At 45.3% G+C, this 15,687-nt stretch overlaps 1 protein-coding gene across 3 annotated transcripts in view; it reads left to right on the top strand.

Annotated features, from left to right (window-relative positions):
* The window catches only part of LOC125458529 (Kv channel-interacting protein 1), a 495,719-nt gene that overhangs the window by 368,267 nt on the left and 111,765 nt on the right, over positions 1 to 15,687 (top strand). For all 3 annotated transcript variants that reach the window (XM_048543880.2, XM_059650765.1, XM_048543879.2), the window contains exon 2: positions 10,822 to 10,946. In XM_048543880.2, coding sequence (XP_048399837.1) covers positions 10,822 to 10,946 — 125 coding nt within the window. The remainder of the gene's footprint in view (positions 1 to 10,821; positions 10,947 to 15,687) is intronic.

Here is a 15,687-nt window from a genome sequence, read left to right as displayed (position 1 = left end):
TCAATATATTGAAGGAAGAAGTTTTGAGTCTCCTAAATTGCACTAAGGTACACAAGTCGCCAGGACCAGATGGGATCTACTCTGGATTTGTGTGAGAGGCAAGGGAAGAAATAGCTGGGGCATTAGCACATTTTTCCACATCCCCTTTGACCACAGGTGAAGTTCCAGAGGACTGGAAATTAGCTATTGTTGTTCCCTTGCTCAGATGAAGGATAATCCAACAAATTATAGACTGATGACCCTGACGTCTATGTTGGGGAAGCTCTTGGAGAAGATACTGAAGGACAAGATATATGCACATTTGGTAAAAAATAGCGACAGGCAGCATGGTTTGTACAAGGAAGGTAATGGTCTCACCAACCAGATTGAATTTTATGAAGAGGTGACAAATTCATGAGAGAAAGGCTATGGATGTAATTATATGGAATTCAGTAAGCCATTTGATAAAGTCCCACATTGGTACAAAAACTAAAATCACATAGAATTTGGGTGGGCTGGCGATACAAAACTGACTTGGTCATAGAAGACAGAAGGTAGTGGTGGAAGGATGTTTTTCAGAATGGAGACTGGTAACTAGTGATGCTCCAGAGGGATCAGTCTTAGGTCCTCTGTTGTTTGTAGTTTATATAAATAATCAGGAGGAAAATGTAGGTGATCTAATTAGGTTTACTGATGACACGAAGATTGTTGGAGTTGCTGACAGTGCCAACCATTGTGAAAGGATACAACAGGATATAGATAGATTGATGACTTGGGCACAGAAATGGCAGATGGAGTTTAATCCAGACAAGTGTGAGGTGATGCACTTTGGAGGATCAAATTTAGGTGTGAATTATACTGTAAATGGCAGAACCCTTAGGAACACTAACATTCAAATGGATCTGGTCATGCAGGTCCACAGGTTCTCTAAAAGTGGCAACACAAGTGACCGAAGTGATTAAGAAGGCATATGTCATGCTTGCCTTCATCGCCAGGGGCGTGGAGTGCAAGATTTGACGAAATATGTTGCAGCTATGTAAAACCCTTGTTAGGCCACATTTTGGAGTTTTGAGTGCAGTTTTGTTCACCACACTACCAAAAGGATGTGGAAGCTTTGGAGAGAGTGCAGAGAAGGTTCACCAGGATATTGCCTAGTCTGAAGGGCTTTGGCTATGAGGAAATGTTAAAAAGACTAGGATTGTTTTCACTAGAAAGATGGCAGCTGAGAGGAGACCTGATAGAGATCCACAAAATTATGAGAGGCATAGATAGGGTAATAGCCAGATGCTTTTTACCAGGTTTGAAATTTCAATTATGAGAGAGTACAGGTTCAAAGTGAGAGGGGGAAAGTTTAAGGGAAATGTGTGAGGGAGGTGTCTCATGCAGAGAATGGTAGGAACTTGGAAAGCACTTCCTGAAGAGGTGATGGAAGCAAGCACGTTAGCGACATTTAAGAGGCATCTGGATGGTTGCATGATTGAAGACGGCATGGAGTCAAATGGACCAAATAAAGACAGAAAGTTTGTTTTTGAGATTAGTTGGGACATAATGATTGGCACACGCTTAGAGGGCCGAACAGCCTGTTCCTGTGTTGTACTTCTGTTCGATTTTTGTTTTTAAGACTGATTGCAGTCTGTTTTAAAACTACACATGACTGAATGCAGCCTGATTAAGCACTGCACAAAACTGACTGCAGCCTGATTTAACACTGCATAAGACTGACTGCAGCCTGCTTTAGCACTGCACAACACTGACTGCAATCTATTTTAACACTGCACAAGACTGACTGCAGCCCGATTTAGCACTGCACCAGACTGAATGCACCCTGATTTAACACTGCACAAGACTGGCTGCAGCTTGACTTAACACTGCACAAGACTGACTGGATGAACACAGCAAGCCAAGCAGCATCCCAGGAGCACAAAAGATGAAGGGTCTAGGATCGAAACGTCAGCTTTTGTGCTCCTAAGATGCTGCTTGGCCTGCTGTGTTCATCCAGCTCCACTTTGTTATCACAAGACTGACTGCAACCTGATTTAACACTGCATAAGACTGACTGCAGGCTATTTTCACACTGCACAAGACTGACTGCAGCCCGATTTAGCACTGCACCAGACTGAATGCACCCTGATTTAACACTGCACAAGACTGACTGCAGCCTGATTTGAAACTGCACGAGACTGGCTGCAGCTTGATTTAACACTGCACAAGACTGACTGCAGAGATAATGGAAACTGCAGATGCTGGAGAATCTGAGATAACAAAGTGTGGAGCTGGATGAACACAGCAGGCCAAGTAGCATCTTAGGAGCACAAAAGATGAAGGGTCCAGGCCTGAAATGTCAGTTTTATGCTCCTCAGATGCTGCTTGGCCTGCTGTGTTCATCCAGCTCCACTTTGTTATCACAAGAATGACTGCAGCCGGATTTAACACTGCACAAGACTGACTGCAGGCTATTTTTACACTGCACAAGACTGACTGTAGGCTATTTTTACACTGCACAAGACTGACTGCAGCCCGATTTAGCACTGCACCAGACTGAATGCACCCTGATTTAACACTGCACAAGACTGACTGCAGCCTGATTTGAAACTGCACGAGACTGGCTGCAGCTTGATTTAACACTGCACAAGACTGACTGCAGAGATAATGGAAACTGCAGATGCTGGAGAATCTGAGATAACAAAGTGTGGAGCTGGATGAACACAGCAGGCCAAGCAGCATCCTAGGAGCACAAAACACGAAGGGTCTAGGCCCGAAACGTCAGCTTTTGTGCTCCTAAGATGCTGCTTGGCCTGCTGTGTTCATCTAGCTCCACTTTGTTATCACAAAACTGACTGCAGCCTGATTTGGTGATAATGGGAACTGCAGATGCTGGAGAATCCAAGAATAAAATGTGAGGCTGGATGAACACAGCAGGCCCAGCAACATCCCAGGAGCACAAAAGCTGACGTTTCGGGCTTAGACCCTTCATCAGAGAGGGGGATGGGGTGAGGGTTCTGGAATAAATAGGGAGAGAGGGGGAGGCGGACCGAAGATGGAGAGAAAAGAAGATAGGTGGGGAGGAGAGTATAGGTGGGGAGGTAGGGAGGGGATAGGTCAGTCCAGGGAAGACGGACAGGTCAAGGAGGTGGGATGAGGTTAGTAGGTAGGAGATGGTGGTGCGGCTTGGGGTGGGAGGAAGGGATGGGTGAGAGGAAGAACAGGTTAGGGAGGCAGAGACTGGTTGGACTGGTTTTGGGATACAGTGGGTGGAGGGGACGAACTGGGCTGGTTTTGGGATGCGGTGGGGGAAGGGTTGATTTTGAAGCTGGTGCAGTCAAGATTGATACCATTGGGCTGCAGGGTTCCCAAGCGGAATATGAGTTGCTGTTCCGCCATCTACAATCCGACCCCACCACCCAAGACATTTTCCCATCCCCACCCCTGTCTGCTTTCCGGAGAGACCACTCTCTCTGTGACTCCCTTGTTCGCTCCACACTGCCCTCCAACCCCACCACACCCGGCACCTTCCCCTGCAACCGCAGGAAATGCTACACTTGCCCCCACGCCTCCTCCCTCACCCCTATCCCAGGCCCCAAGATGACTTTCCACATTAAGCAGAGGTTCACCTGCACATCTGCCAATGTGGTATACTGCGTCCACTGTACCCGGTGTGGCTTCCTCTACATTGGGGAAACCAAGCGGAGGCTTGGGGACCGCTTTGCAGAACACCTCCGCTCGGTTCGCAATAAACAACTGCACCTCCCAGTCGCAAACCATTTCCACTCCCCCTCCCATTCTTTAGATGACATGTCCATCATGGGCCTCCTGCAGTGCCACAATGATGCCACCTGAAGGTTGCAGGAACAGCAACTCATATTCGCTTGGGAACCCTGCAGCCCAATGGTATCAATCTTGACTTCACCAGCTTCAAAATCTCCCCTTCCCCCACCGCATCCCAAAACCAGCCCAGTTCGTCCCCTCCCCCAACTGCACCACACAACCAGCCCAGCTCTTCCCCTCCACCCACTGCATCCCAAAACCAGTCCAACCTGTCTCTGCCTCCCTAACCTGTTCTTCCTCTCACCCATCCCTTCCTCCCACCCCAAGCCGCACCTCCATCTCCTACCTACTAACCTCATCCCACCTCCTTGACCTGTCCGTCTTCCCTGGACTGACCTATCCCCTCCCTACCTCCCCACCTATACTCTCCTCCCCACCTATCTTCTTTTCTCTCCATCTTCGGTCTGCCTCCCCCTCTCTCCCTATTTATTCCAGAACCCTCACCCCATCCCCCTCTCTGATGAAGGGTCTAGGCCCGAAACATCAGCTTTTGTGCTCCTGAGATGCTGCTGGGCCTGCTGTGTTCATCCAGGCTCACATTTTATTATCTTGCAGCCTGATTTAACAGTGCACAAGACTGACTGCAGGCTATTTTTACACTGCACAATGACTGACTGTAGGGTATTTTTACACTGCACAAGACTGACTGCAGCCCGATTTAGCACTGCACCAGACTGAATGCACCCTGATTTAACACTGCACAAGACTGACTGCAGAGATAATGGAAACTGCAGATGCTGGAGAATCTGAGATAGCAAATCTCCACTTTGTTGTCACAAAACTGACTGCAGCCTGATTTAACACTGCTCAAGACTGACCGCAGCCCGATTTAGCACTTCACAGGACTGACTGCATTTTAACACTGCACTAAACTGACTGCAGCCTGATTTGGCACTGCATAAGACTAACTGGAACCTGTTTTAACGCTGCACAAGACTGACTGGGCCTACTTTAACACTCCACCAGAGTCATGGTGGCCTCAGTGTAACACTGCACCAGACTGACTCCGCCTTCTTTAACACACCACCAGAGTGACAGGAACCTCAATAAAATATTGCACCAGACCGAGTGGGCCTACTTTAATACTCCACCAGGGTGATTTTGGCCTGATGTAACATTGTACCAGACTGACTGCAGCCTGATTTGACACTGTACCAGACCAGCTACAGCCTGATTTAACACTGCACAAAACTGACCGTGGCCTGGTTTAACACTTTACTAAACTGACTGGGGCCTGATTTAACCTTGTATCAGACTGACTGATGTCTAGTTTAGCACTGCATCAGAGTGATTTGGGTGTCAATTTAACACTGTACCAGACTGACCAGAGCCTTGTTTAACCATAGTATCAGAGATAATGGGAACTGCAGATGCTGGAGAATTCCAAGATAATAAAATGTGAGGCTGGATGAACACAGCAGGCCAAGCGGCATCTGAAGCTGCTTGGCCTGCTGTGTTCATCCAGCCTCACATTTTATTATCTTGTTTAACCATGCTGACCAAGAACCGGTTTAACACTGTGCCTAAGAGATGACACCTCCATCAGGGTAACTGTTCAGCAGTAGGATCATTAGCTCATACAAATCAGCAGCAGCAGAAGGTCGTTGGGCCTATCGAGCATGTTGTTTTGTTCTATATGGGCTTCAGATTGGTATGACAGGTTGGCACAACATCGAGGGCTGAAGGGCCTGTACTGTGCTGCATTGTTCTATGTTCTATACAATCATAAATGATTTTGATCGGTTTCAACTGCACTTTCCAGTCTGACCCCCTAATCCTTGACTCCCTGATTAAAACACTGCCTAACTCAGCCTTCAATTTAGTCAATGACACAACCTCCATCTCTGTCTGGGGAAGAGAATTCCAAAGACCAGTGTATACCTGAGATAAGGAAATTTTCTACACCTCGTTATTAAATGCGTGAGCCTTTATTTGCCCTCCACTTGCAGCCTGGGTGGGTCCCTGTCTCTCTGGGTTTTTATACGCATTTACTGAGCTGACATTGTGCTGCATGTCTCTAGGTTAATTATTATTAATATTATGATTAATCATTTTAATCTCATTATTAATCGATTTTTAAATTTACTTACCTCAATATAAATATGCTTGTTCCTCAACTGAGTGACCGCACAAAGTATCAACAGTTAGACCATAAGACCATAACACATAGGAGAGGAAGTAAAGCCATTCGTCCCATCGAGTCCACTCCGCCATTTAATCATGGCTGATGGACATTTCAATTCCACTTTCCTGCACTCTCCCCGTAGTCCTTGATTCCTTGTGAGATCAAAATTTTATCAATCTCTACCTTGAAGACATTTAACGTCCCGGCCTCCACTGCGTTCCGTGGCAATGAATTCCACAGGCCCACCGCTCTCTGGCTGAAGAAATGTCTCCTCATTTCCATTTTAAATTTACCCCCTCTAATTCTAAGGCTGTGCCCACGGGTCCGAGTCTCCCTGCCTAACGGAAACAACTTCCCAGCGTCCACCCTTTCTAAGCCATACATTATCTTGTAAGTTTCTATTAGATCTCCCCTCAACCTTCAAAACTCTAATGAATACAATCCCAGGATCCTTAGCCTTTCATCATACGTTAAATCTACCATTCCAGGGATCATCCGTGTGAATCTCCGCTGGACACGCTCTCGCGCCAGTATGTCCTTCCTGAGGTGTGGGGCCCAAAATTGGACACGGTATTCTAAATGGGGCCTAACTAGAACTTTATAAAGTCTCAGAAGCACAGGGTGCATACATGAGGATCAATGGTCGGCGCAACATCGTGGGCTGAAGGGCCTGTTCTGTGCTGTACTGTTCTATGTTCTATGTTCTACATCACAGCTTTTATATTCCAACCCTCTTGAGATAAACGACAACATTACATTTGCTTTCTTAATCATGGACTCTACCTGCAAATGAACCTTTAGAGAATCCTGGACCAACATTCCCAGATCCCTTTGTACTTCTGCTTTACAAATTTTCTCACCGTTTAGAAAATAGTCCATGCCTGTATTCTTTTTTTCCAAAGTGCAAAACCTCACATTTACTCGCATTGAATTTCATCAGCCATTTCCTGGGCCACTCTCCTAAACTGTCTAAATCTTTCTGCAGCTTCCCCACCTCCTCAGTACTACCTGCCTGTCCACCTATCTTCATATCATCGGCAAACTTCACCAGAATGCCCCCAGTCCCTTCATCCAGATCATTAATGTACAAAGTGAACAACTGCGGCCCCAACACTGAACCCTGCGGGACACCATTTGTCACCGGTTGCCATTCCGAAAAAGAGCCTTTTATCCCAACTCTCTGCCTTCTGTCAGACAGCCAATCCTCAATCCAAGCCAGTAGCTCACCTCGAACACCATGGGCCCTCACCTTACTCAGCAGCCTCCCATGAGGCACCTTATCAAAGGCCTTTTGGAAGTCTAGATAGATAATATCCACTGGGTTTCCCTGGTCTAACCTACTTGTTACCTCTTCAAAGAATTCTAACAGGTTTGTCAGGCACGACCTCCCCTTACTAAATCCATGCTGACTTTTTCTAACCTGACCCTGCACTTCCAGGAATTTAGAAATCTCATCCTTAACAAGGGATTCTAGAATTTTACCAACAACCAACATTAGCTAATCGGCCTATAATTTTCCATCTTTGTCTTGATCCTTTCTTAAACAAGGGGGTTACAACAGCAATTTTCCAATCATCTGGGACTTTCCCTGACTCCAGTGACTTTTGAAAGATTACAACCAAAGCCTCTGCTATTTCCTCAGCCATCTCCCTTAGAACTCTTGAATGTAGCCCGGGGCCAGGAGATTTATCAATTGTTAGACCTTTTACCTCTTCTAGCGCTTTCTCTTTTGTAATGCCTACCATTCTCAACTCTGCCCCCTGGCTCTCCCTAATTGTTGGCATACTACTCATGTCTTCCACTGTGAAGACTGACGCAAAGTACTTATTAAGCTCTTCAGCTATTTCCTTATCTCCCATCGCTAGCCTTTCAGCATCAATTTGGTATGGTCCAATGTCTACTTTTGCCTCTCATTTGTTTCTTATGTATTGAAAGAAACTTTTACTATCATTTCTAATATTACTAGCTAGCCTGCCTTCATATTTGATCCTCTCCTTCCTTATTTCTCTCTTTGTTATCCTCTGCTTGTTTTTGTAGCCTTCCCAATCTTCTGATTTCCCAGTGATCTTGGCCACTTTTTCTCTTTTTCTTTGATACATTTCCTGACTTCCTTTGTCAGTCATGGCCGTCTAATCCCACCCCAGATAATCTTTCTTTTCTTTGGGATGTTGCTCTACTGTCTTCCCCGGTAGGCTCTGCTTCCAGTCGATTTTCGTCAATTCCTCTCTCATGCCCCTGTAATTACCTTTATTTAACTGTAATACCATTACACCCAATTTTGCCTTCTCTCTTTCAAACTGCAGACTGAACTCTACCATATTATGATCGCTGCCTCCTGAGTGTTCCCTTACTTTAAGATCTTTTATAAAGTCAGGCTCATTACATAGCACTAAGTCCAGAATAGCCTGCTCCCTATTGGGCTCCATCACAAGCTGTTCCAAAAAGCCATCCTGTAATCATTCCATGAATTCCCTTTCTTTCGATCCACCGGCAACATTATTCACCAAGTCCACCTGCATATTGAAGTCCCCCATGATTGCCGTGACCTTGCCTTTTTGACATGCCCTATCTCTTTCCTCGTGCATCTTGCGCCCCTGGTCCTGATCATTGTTAGGAGGTCTGTACGTAACTCCCATTATGGTTTTTTTGCCTTTGTGGTTCCTCAACTCCACCCACATAGACTCCACATCCTCTAACCCTATGTCATTCAGTGCCATAGATTTAATTTCATTCTTAACAAGGCAACCCCGCCCCCTCTGCCCACATCCCTGGCCTTTCGATAAGTTAAATAAGTTACAAGTTAATTTATCCTCAAATGCCACGATATACTGCAATGTCCATGTAGTCAGTTGAGGATGCGAGTGAGATGGCTCAATGTTAGGTAAGTTTTATTTAAGGCAAAGCTATTTAAGTGATTTAAGCTGTAAGTAAAGTATAACAATGGTGTGTATGCCCCCGCATTACATTTCTTTATTTAGTGTGTGTTTTCACATTGATTATGCAGATCTCTTGATTATCCAAAATATTTGATCAACTATAGTCATAGAGTCAGACAGCATGGAAACAGACCGTTCAGTCCAACTAATCCTTGCTGAATGTAATCACATTGCCGACTTCAAGGACTGCAACTTTTCCCGCACAGTGGTCGAGAACACCCTTGACTGCGTCTCCCTCATTTCCCGCCGCACATCCCTCACACCCCGCCCCCGCCACAACCGCCCAAAGAGGATCCCCCTCGTTCTCACACACCACCCCACCAACCTCCGGATACAACGCATCATCCTCCGACACTTCCGCCATCTACAATCCGACCCCACCACCCAAGACATTTTTCCATCCCCACCCCTGTCTGTTTTCCGGAGAGACCACTCTCTCCGTGACTCCCTTGTTCGCTCCACACTGCCCTCCAACCCCACCACACCCGGCACCTTCCCCTGCAACCGCAGGAAATGCTACACTTGCCCCCACACCTCCTCCCTCACCCCTATTCCAGGCCCCAAGATGACTTTCCACATTAAGCAGAGGTTCACCTGCACATCTGCCAATGTGGTATACTGCTTCCAATGTACCCGGTGTGGCTTCCTCTACATTGGGGAAACCAAGCGGAGGCTTGGGGACGGCTTTGCAGAACACCTCCGCTCAGTTCGCAATAAACAACTGCACCTCCCAGTCGCAAACCATTTCCACTCCCCCTCCCATTCTTTAGATGACATGTCCATCGTGGGCCTCCTGCAGTGCCACAATGATGCCACCTGAAGGTTGCAGGAACAGCAACTCATATTCTGCTTGGGAACCCTGCAGCCCAATGATATCAATGTGGACTTCACCAGCTTCAAAATCTCCCCTTCCCCCACCGCATCCCAAAACCAGCCCAGTTCGTCCCCTCCCCCCACTGCACCACACAACCAGCCCAGCTCTTCCCCTCCACCCACTACATCCCAAAACCAGTCCAACCTGTCTCTGCCTCCCTAACCTGTTCTTCCTCTCACCCATCCCTTCCTCCCACCCCAAGCCGCACCTCCATCTCCTACCTACCAACCTCATCCCACCTCCTTGACCTGTCCGTCTTCCCTGGACTGACCTATCCCCTCCCTACCTCCCCACCTATACTCTCCTCTCCACCTATCTTCTTTTCTCTCCATCTTCGGTCCGCCTCCCCCTCTCTCCCTATTTATTCCAGAACCCTCACCCCATCCCCCTCTCTGATGAAGGGTCTAGGCCCGAAACGTCAGCTTTTGTGCTCCTGAGATGCTACTGGGCCTGCTGTGTTCATCCAGTCTCATATTTTATTATCTTGGATTCTCCAGCATCTGCAGTTCCCATTATCACAGAGTCAAATTCAAAATCAGGATAAACAAAGCCATCCCCATGCTTTATGAGAAGAGGCGAAATGTCTTCTCCCACAGAGTGGTGAGCTCGTGGAATTTTCTGCATGGAGAGTGGTTGAGGCTCAGCTATTGAATGTTTTCAAGAAGGAGCTGGTGTGAAGTTTTTACAACTAAAAGGTTAAAATGGCATGGAGAAGAAAATGGGAATAGGGCTCTGAATTGGAAGTTCAACCAGGATCATGTTGAATGGAGGATCTGGCTCAAAGGGCCAAATGGCCCACACCTACTCCTGTTCTCTCAAACAGGACTGCAATCCAGGAGACAGTGAAAATGCTGCTAACAGGAACATAGTCTAAGTTTGGGAACTACGTGATGGAGCCATTTGTACAGGGTATGAGATGGGATATGTATCTGTTTCCTGCCTTCATTGTTACCATGCATTAGACAAGGTCTGTTGAATATACATGTGAGTTGTATGATCTTGGCTGAGAGCTTTTTTCCTTCTAAAGCACTGCTATTATCCTCATTTCTCTGACATTCTCAGGCTGTGCTTTCTTTTTACAGATAAGGTTGAAGATGAGCTGGAAATGGCCACAGTTTGCCATCGGCCTGAGGGCTTACGACAACTTCAGGCCCAGACCAACTTCAGCAAGCGAGAGCTTCAGGTGCTCTACAGGGGCTTCAAGAACGTAAGATTTTGTCTTTCTGTCTCATTCACACGTTCTCCCTGAGCTAATTCCTAGGAAGTGTGAAAGATAAACTGCATTAGAACTGGAAAGAAACAAAGGTCAATGGGATTACATAGAATCAGGGAAAATTTAACGGGGCAGAAGCTCTATCAACCATATCTACAAATAATCATTGGGAAACACTCAGCTATGACTAAATATTATAAATACATAGTGAAGATGGTTGACAGGCTTTGGGCAGTGGGGAATGTGCTGCAGTATTCCTAGCCTCTGATCTGCTCTGGTAATCACTGGATTAATATACTTAGTCCAATTGAGTTTCTGGTCAATGGTAATTCTCAGGACGTTGATAATGTCAAGGGATGGTGGTTAGATTGTCTCTTATTAGAGATGGTCATTCCTTGGTATTTGTCCTGCACATTATTTGTTACTTGGCACCCCAAATCTAGAGACTATCCAGGTCTTGTTACATTTGGACATATATCAGTATCTGAGGAGTCGCAAATGTTGCTGAACATTGTGCAATCATCAGCAAATATCCCCATTTCTGACCTTATAACAGAAAGAGTTCATTGATGAAGCAGCTGATGGTTGGGTTTAGCACACTACCCTAAGGAACATCTGCAGAGATGTCATAGGGATGAGAAGACTGACTTCTAACAACTGCAACCATCTGCCTGTGTGCCAGGTAAGACTCTAACCAGTGAGAGTTTGCCCGTTGATTCCCATTGACTATCCCTTGACCTTATGTTACTCTGTTTCAGATGATTAATAGCAAGAATGTGAAGTGTCTCAGAATGTTCTGCCACTTTGAAGATGTGACATCAACACAAAGTATTAGATAAAGTTTGGGCAGCCAGAGGTAAATTATCCAATATTTCAGACAGCAGAATGAGGAACAATGGTGAGCTGAATCAATTTATTGAGCTGGATCTGCATTGACCACTTCAGTGTTTATTTATTCAAGCTCATGAATAAGTTAGCTTTAGCTCTGTAAACAGTAATAAGTATATCCATTGAATGCTAACATTGACTCCCAGTGTTGCTACAGACTACATCAATCTAATACACAACACAGCTATGAACTCCAGCTACAACTTGATTTTTAAGCCACTGAAATGTAGTTCAAGCTGTCTTTAACACAAATTGCATTACTCATATTGATGTAACCTATTTGGTGGAACAAAAGTTGATAGATCTTGATGTTTATGGCACTCTCAGTGCCACTTCAATAGATCACGCTTTGAAAGGAATGAGACACGACATGCAACACTTCCAACCATGGAATTGAGTATGGATCTGTTTTCATGAGCACATTCATACTATAATTTATACAACGTCTAGATGATCCACCTGGTTTAGAAACTAACACTGTTGGTAAATTCCAGCTACTTTGCCCATGTTCAATCAAGTAGTTTTCCAGTGTGTTCTGAATCTTTGTTTCCATCTAAGCTTGTTTTTTTCTGGGCTCAGATAATAAGGATGTTGTTTTCTTAGTCCTGACTCTCCTTTGTCCATATTCTGTTGAGTGAATATAATACTTCCAGGTGTATCTGCACTGATTACCTCATAATTTCTCTGTGGTCTTACAAGATCCTCCCATTGTCCTTTCTCTCAATATGAGAACACAGTATCTAACTGTTCCAGTATTTCTCTGTTAGCTGGTGGACTTGTAGAGGGTTCACATTGAGAACTGTCTACCACTTCGTCATCATCCCTGTAATTGTCTACTCCTCTTACCACCTGAAACAGTTGTTCCTCCTTACCCTCTTCCCTATGACGATATCTTTTCTGCATGTTTATTTAATAACTGATTCTTTTTCCAACAATTAGGAGTATTTATCAGATAGGACACTTTACAGAGTCTTCTAACCATTTTATATCAATTTTGACTTTTAGAAATTCACCTTGTAAAGGTAACATGACAAACTCCCTATCTCCCACATGAAACACTCTTGTTGCGATACGTTAATTGGCCCGCTTTGTTTTTCATTTCTGCCTGTGAGATATTTAAATGTTCCTGTGCTACTCCTGTGAGTCATTCTGGAAACATGGAACTATGGACACAGAATCCAACACTGAGGATTCATCTTTCTCCTTCAAGAACTTCTCGCTAATCAATTTTCTTGGACTTCAACTTCATGACCATATATCAATTCAAATGAGCTAAACTCCGTAGTTTTATTTGGGGCATCTCTAGTAACAAATAATAAGAAATTTAAATATTTATCCTAATCAGAGATAACAAGGTGCAGAGCTGGATGAACACAGCAGGCCAAGCAGCATCAGAGGAGCAGGAAAGCTGACATTTCGGGCCTAGATGCTTCTTCAGAAATTTCTGAAGAAGGGTCTAAGCCTGAAACGTCAGCTTTCCTACTCCTCTGATGCTGCTTGGCCTGCTATGTTCATCCAGCTCTACACCTTGTTATCTCAGATTCTCCAGCATCTGCAGTTCCTACAACATACCTTGTTTGATTTAATTTGATTTGATTTATTGTTGTCACATGTATCTAAGTACAGTGAAAAGCTTTTTCTTTGTGAGCAGTATAGGCAGATCATAGTGAGCAAGGACATACAGATCACAGGGTTCTTATACAGAGTGAGGCATTCAGTTCACACTGCACAGAAGGTGCACAAAGCAAGATCAACATTAACAAGATCAAAATTATTTGAAGTTAGAGTCCATTCATTAGTCTAATAATGGCAGGGAAAAAGTGTTCTTGAACCTGTTGGTGCATATCTTCAAGCTTCAGTATCTTCTGCCTGATGTAAGAGGTTGTTGGAGAGGTTTACCAGGTAGGAGGGGTCTTTGATGATGTTGACAACCTTTCTGCAACCACCAGAAGTGTAAATAGAGTCCGGGGTGGAAGGTAAGCTTCCAGTTGATGGCTGTGCATACAACCTTCTATAATTTCTTATGGCCCTGGGCAGACTAATTGTTGCGTCCAGATTGTATGCTTTCCCTGGAGCATCTGTAAAGGTTGGTTAGGGCCCTCTGGACATGCCAAATTTCCTAAGCCACCTGAGGAAGATGAGGCTTTGTTGTGCCTTCTTAGCTGTTGCATCTATTTGGGAGGCCCAGGACAGGTTATAGGTTAACGTCACTCCTAGGCACTTGACTCTATCAACCCTGCCCACCTCTGCTCTGTTGATGAAGATGAGGCTGTGTCCTCCTCCTTTCTTCCTGAAGTCAATGATCAGTTCTTTTGTTTTGCCAACACTGAGAGATAAGTTGTTATCATTGCACCATGATACCAAGCCCTCAATCTCTTTTCTGTATTCTGACTCATCATTGTTTGATATCTGTCTACCACAGTGACATTGTGAGTAAACTTGTAGATGGTATTCGTTTGGGTGTACAGGGAATACAGGCCTGAGAATGCATCCTTGTGGGCTGCTTATGTTGAGGATTATCATGGAGGAGGTGCAGTTGTCTATCTTCACTGATTGTAATCTGTGGGTCAGAAAGCTGAAGATCCAGTTACAGATGGTGGAGCCGAGACCTAGACCTTGGAGTTTTGAAATCAGTTTGGAGGAAATTATGGTGTGAAAGACAGACCTGTAGTCGATGAGGTGTTCTTGTTATCCCAATGGTCCAGGGATGAATGTCAGGCTAGCGAAATGGTGTCAGCTGTGGACCTGTTTCGTTGGTAGGCAAATTGAAGAGGATCGAGGTAAGCTGGGAGGCTTGAGCTGATGTGAGCCATGACCAGCCTCTAGAAGCATGTCATGATTTATGGAGGACAGAGCCACTGGGCAGTAGTCATTAAGGCACGTTGCTTGTACTTTCTTTGATACTGGAATAACGGTGGTCATCTTGAAGCAAATATGAACTTCAGCTTATAGGAGAGAGAGGTGGAAGATGTCACCGAATACCTCCATCAGCTGGTCTGCACAGGACCTAAGTACATGGCCGGGGATTCCGTCCGGGTCCCTCACTTTCCTTGGGTTGACTCTCAGGAGGACCAGTCTGATGTCTGGAATGGTGACGGAGGGAACAGGTGCATCCAGGGTTGTTGGGAGAGGTGATACACGCTGCTGGCATTCTGCTCGAACTTGGAATAGAAAGCAATGAGCACTTCAGGGCGGGATGTGTTTTTGTTCAGTATCTTACGCTGCTTCACTTTGTAGCCTGTTATTTTGTTCAAGCCTTGCCACAGGGAATGGGTGTCTGTTTGGTTGGTTTGCGCCTCTAATTTGGTCCAATACTGCTTCGTGCTGTCTCTGAATGCTTTGCGGACATCGTATCTTGATTTTCGGTATAGACCTGGGACGTCCGACTTGAATGCTACATGTCTAGTCTTTAGTCATCAGTACATTTTCCGGTTCATTCAAGGTTTCTGGTTGGAGAACACCCGGATTGACTTCTTTGGCATACAGTCATCCATGGACTTGCTAGAGAAGTCCATGACAATGGTGGAGTACTCATCTAGGTTGTCTGTTGTGTTCTTGAATATGGTCCAATCCACTGATTGCAAGCAGTCCTGGAGAATCTCTTCTGCTGCCTCAGACCAGCACGGAAGTACGTTCTGTGAAGCATCGTCCCATTTCAGCTTCTGCATCTAAGCTGGCAGGAGGAACTTAGTGTGTGACCTGATTTTCAGAAGTGTAGATGGGGAATAGAACAGTAGGCATCTTTGGTGGTTGTGTAACAGTGGTCCATGATGTTCAATCCTCTAGTGGGGCAGGAGATGTTTTGGTGGTATTTTGGCAGCACACACTTGAGGTTGACCTAGTTGAA

This window comes from Stegostoma tigrinum, chromosome 13 (assembly GCF_030684315.1).
Source record: "Stegostoma tigrinum isolate sSteTig4 chromosome 13, sSteTig4.hap1, whole genome shotgun sequence".
Taxonomy (NCBI): Eukaryota; Metazoa; Chordata; class Chondrichthyes; order Orectolobiformes; family Stegostomatidae; genus Stegostoma; species Stegostoma tigrinum.
The sequence above is the reverse complement of the archived record's forward strand: the minus strand, read 5'-3'. Positions and strand labels throughout refer to the sequence as shown.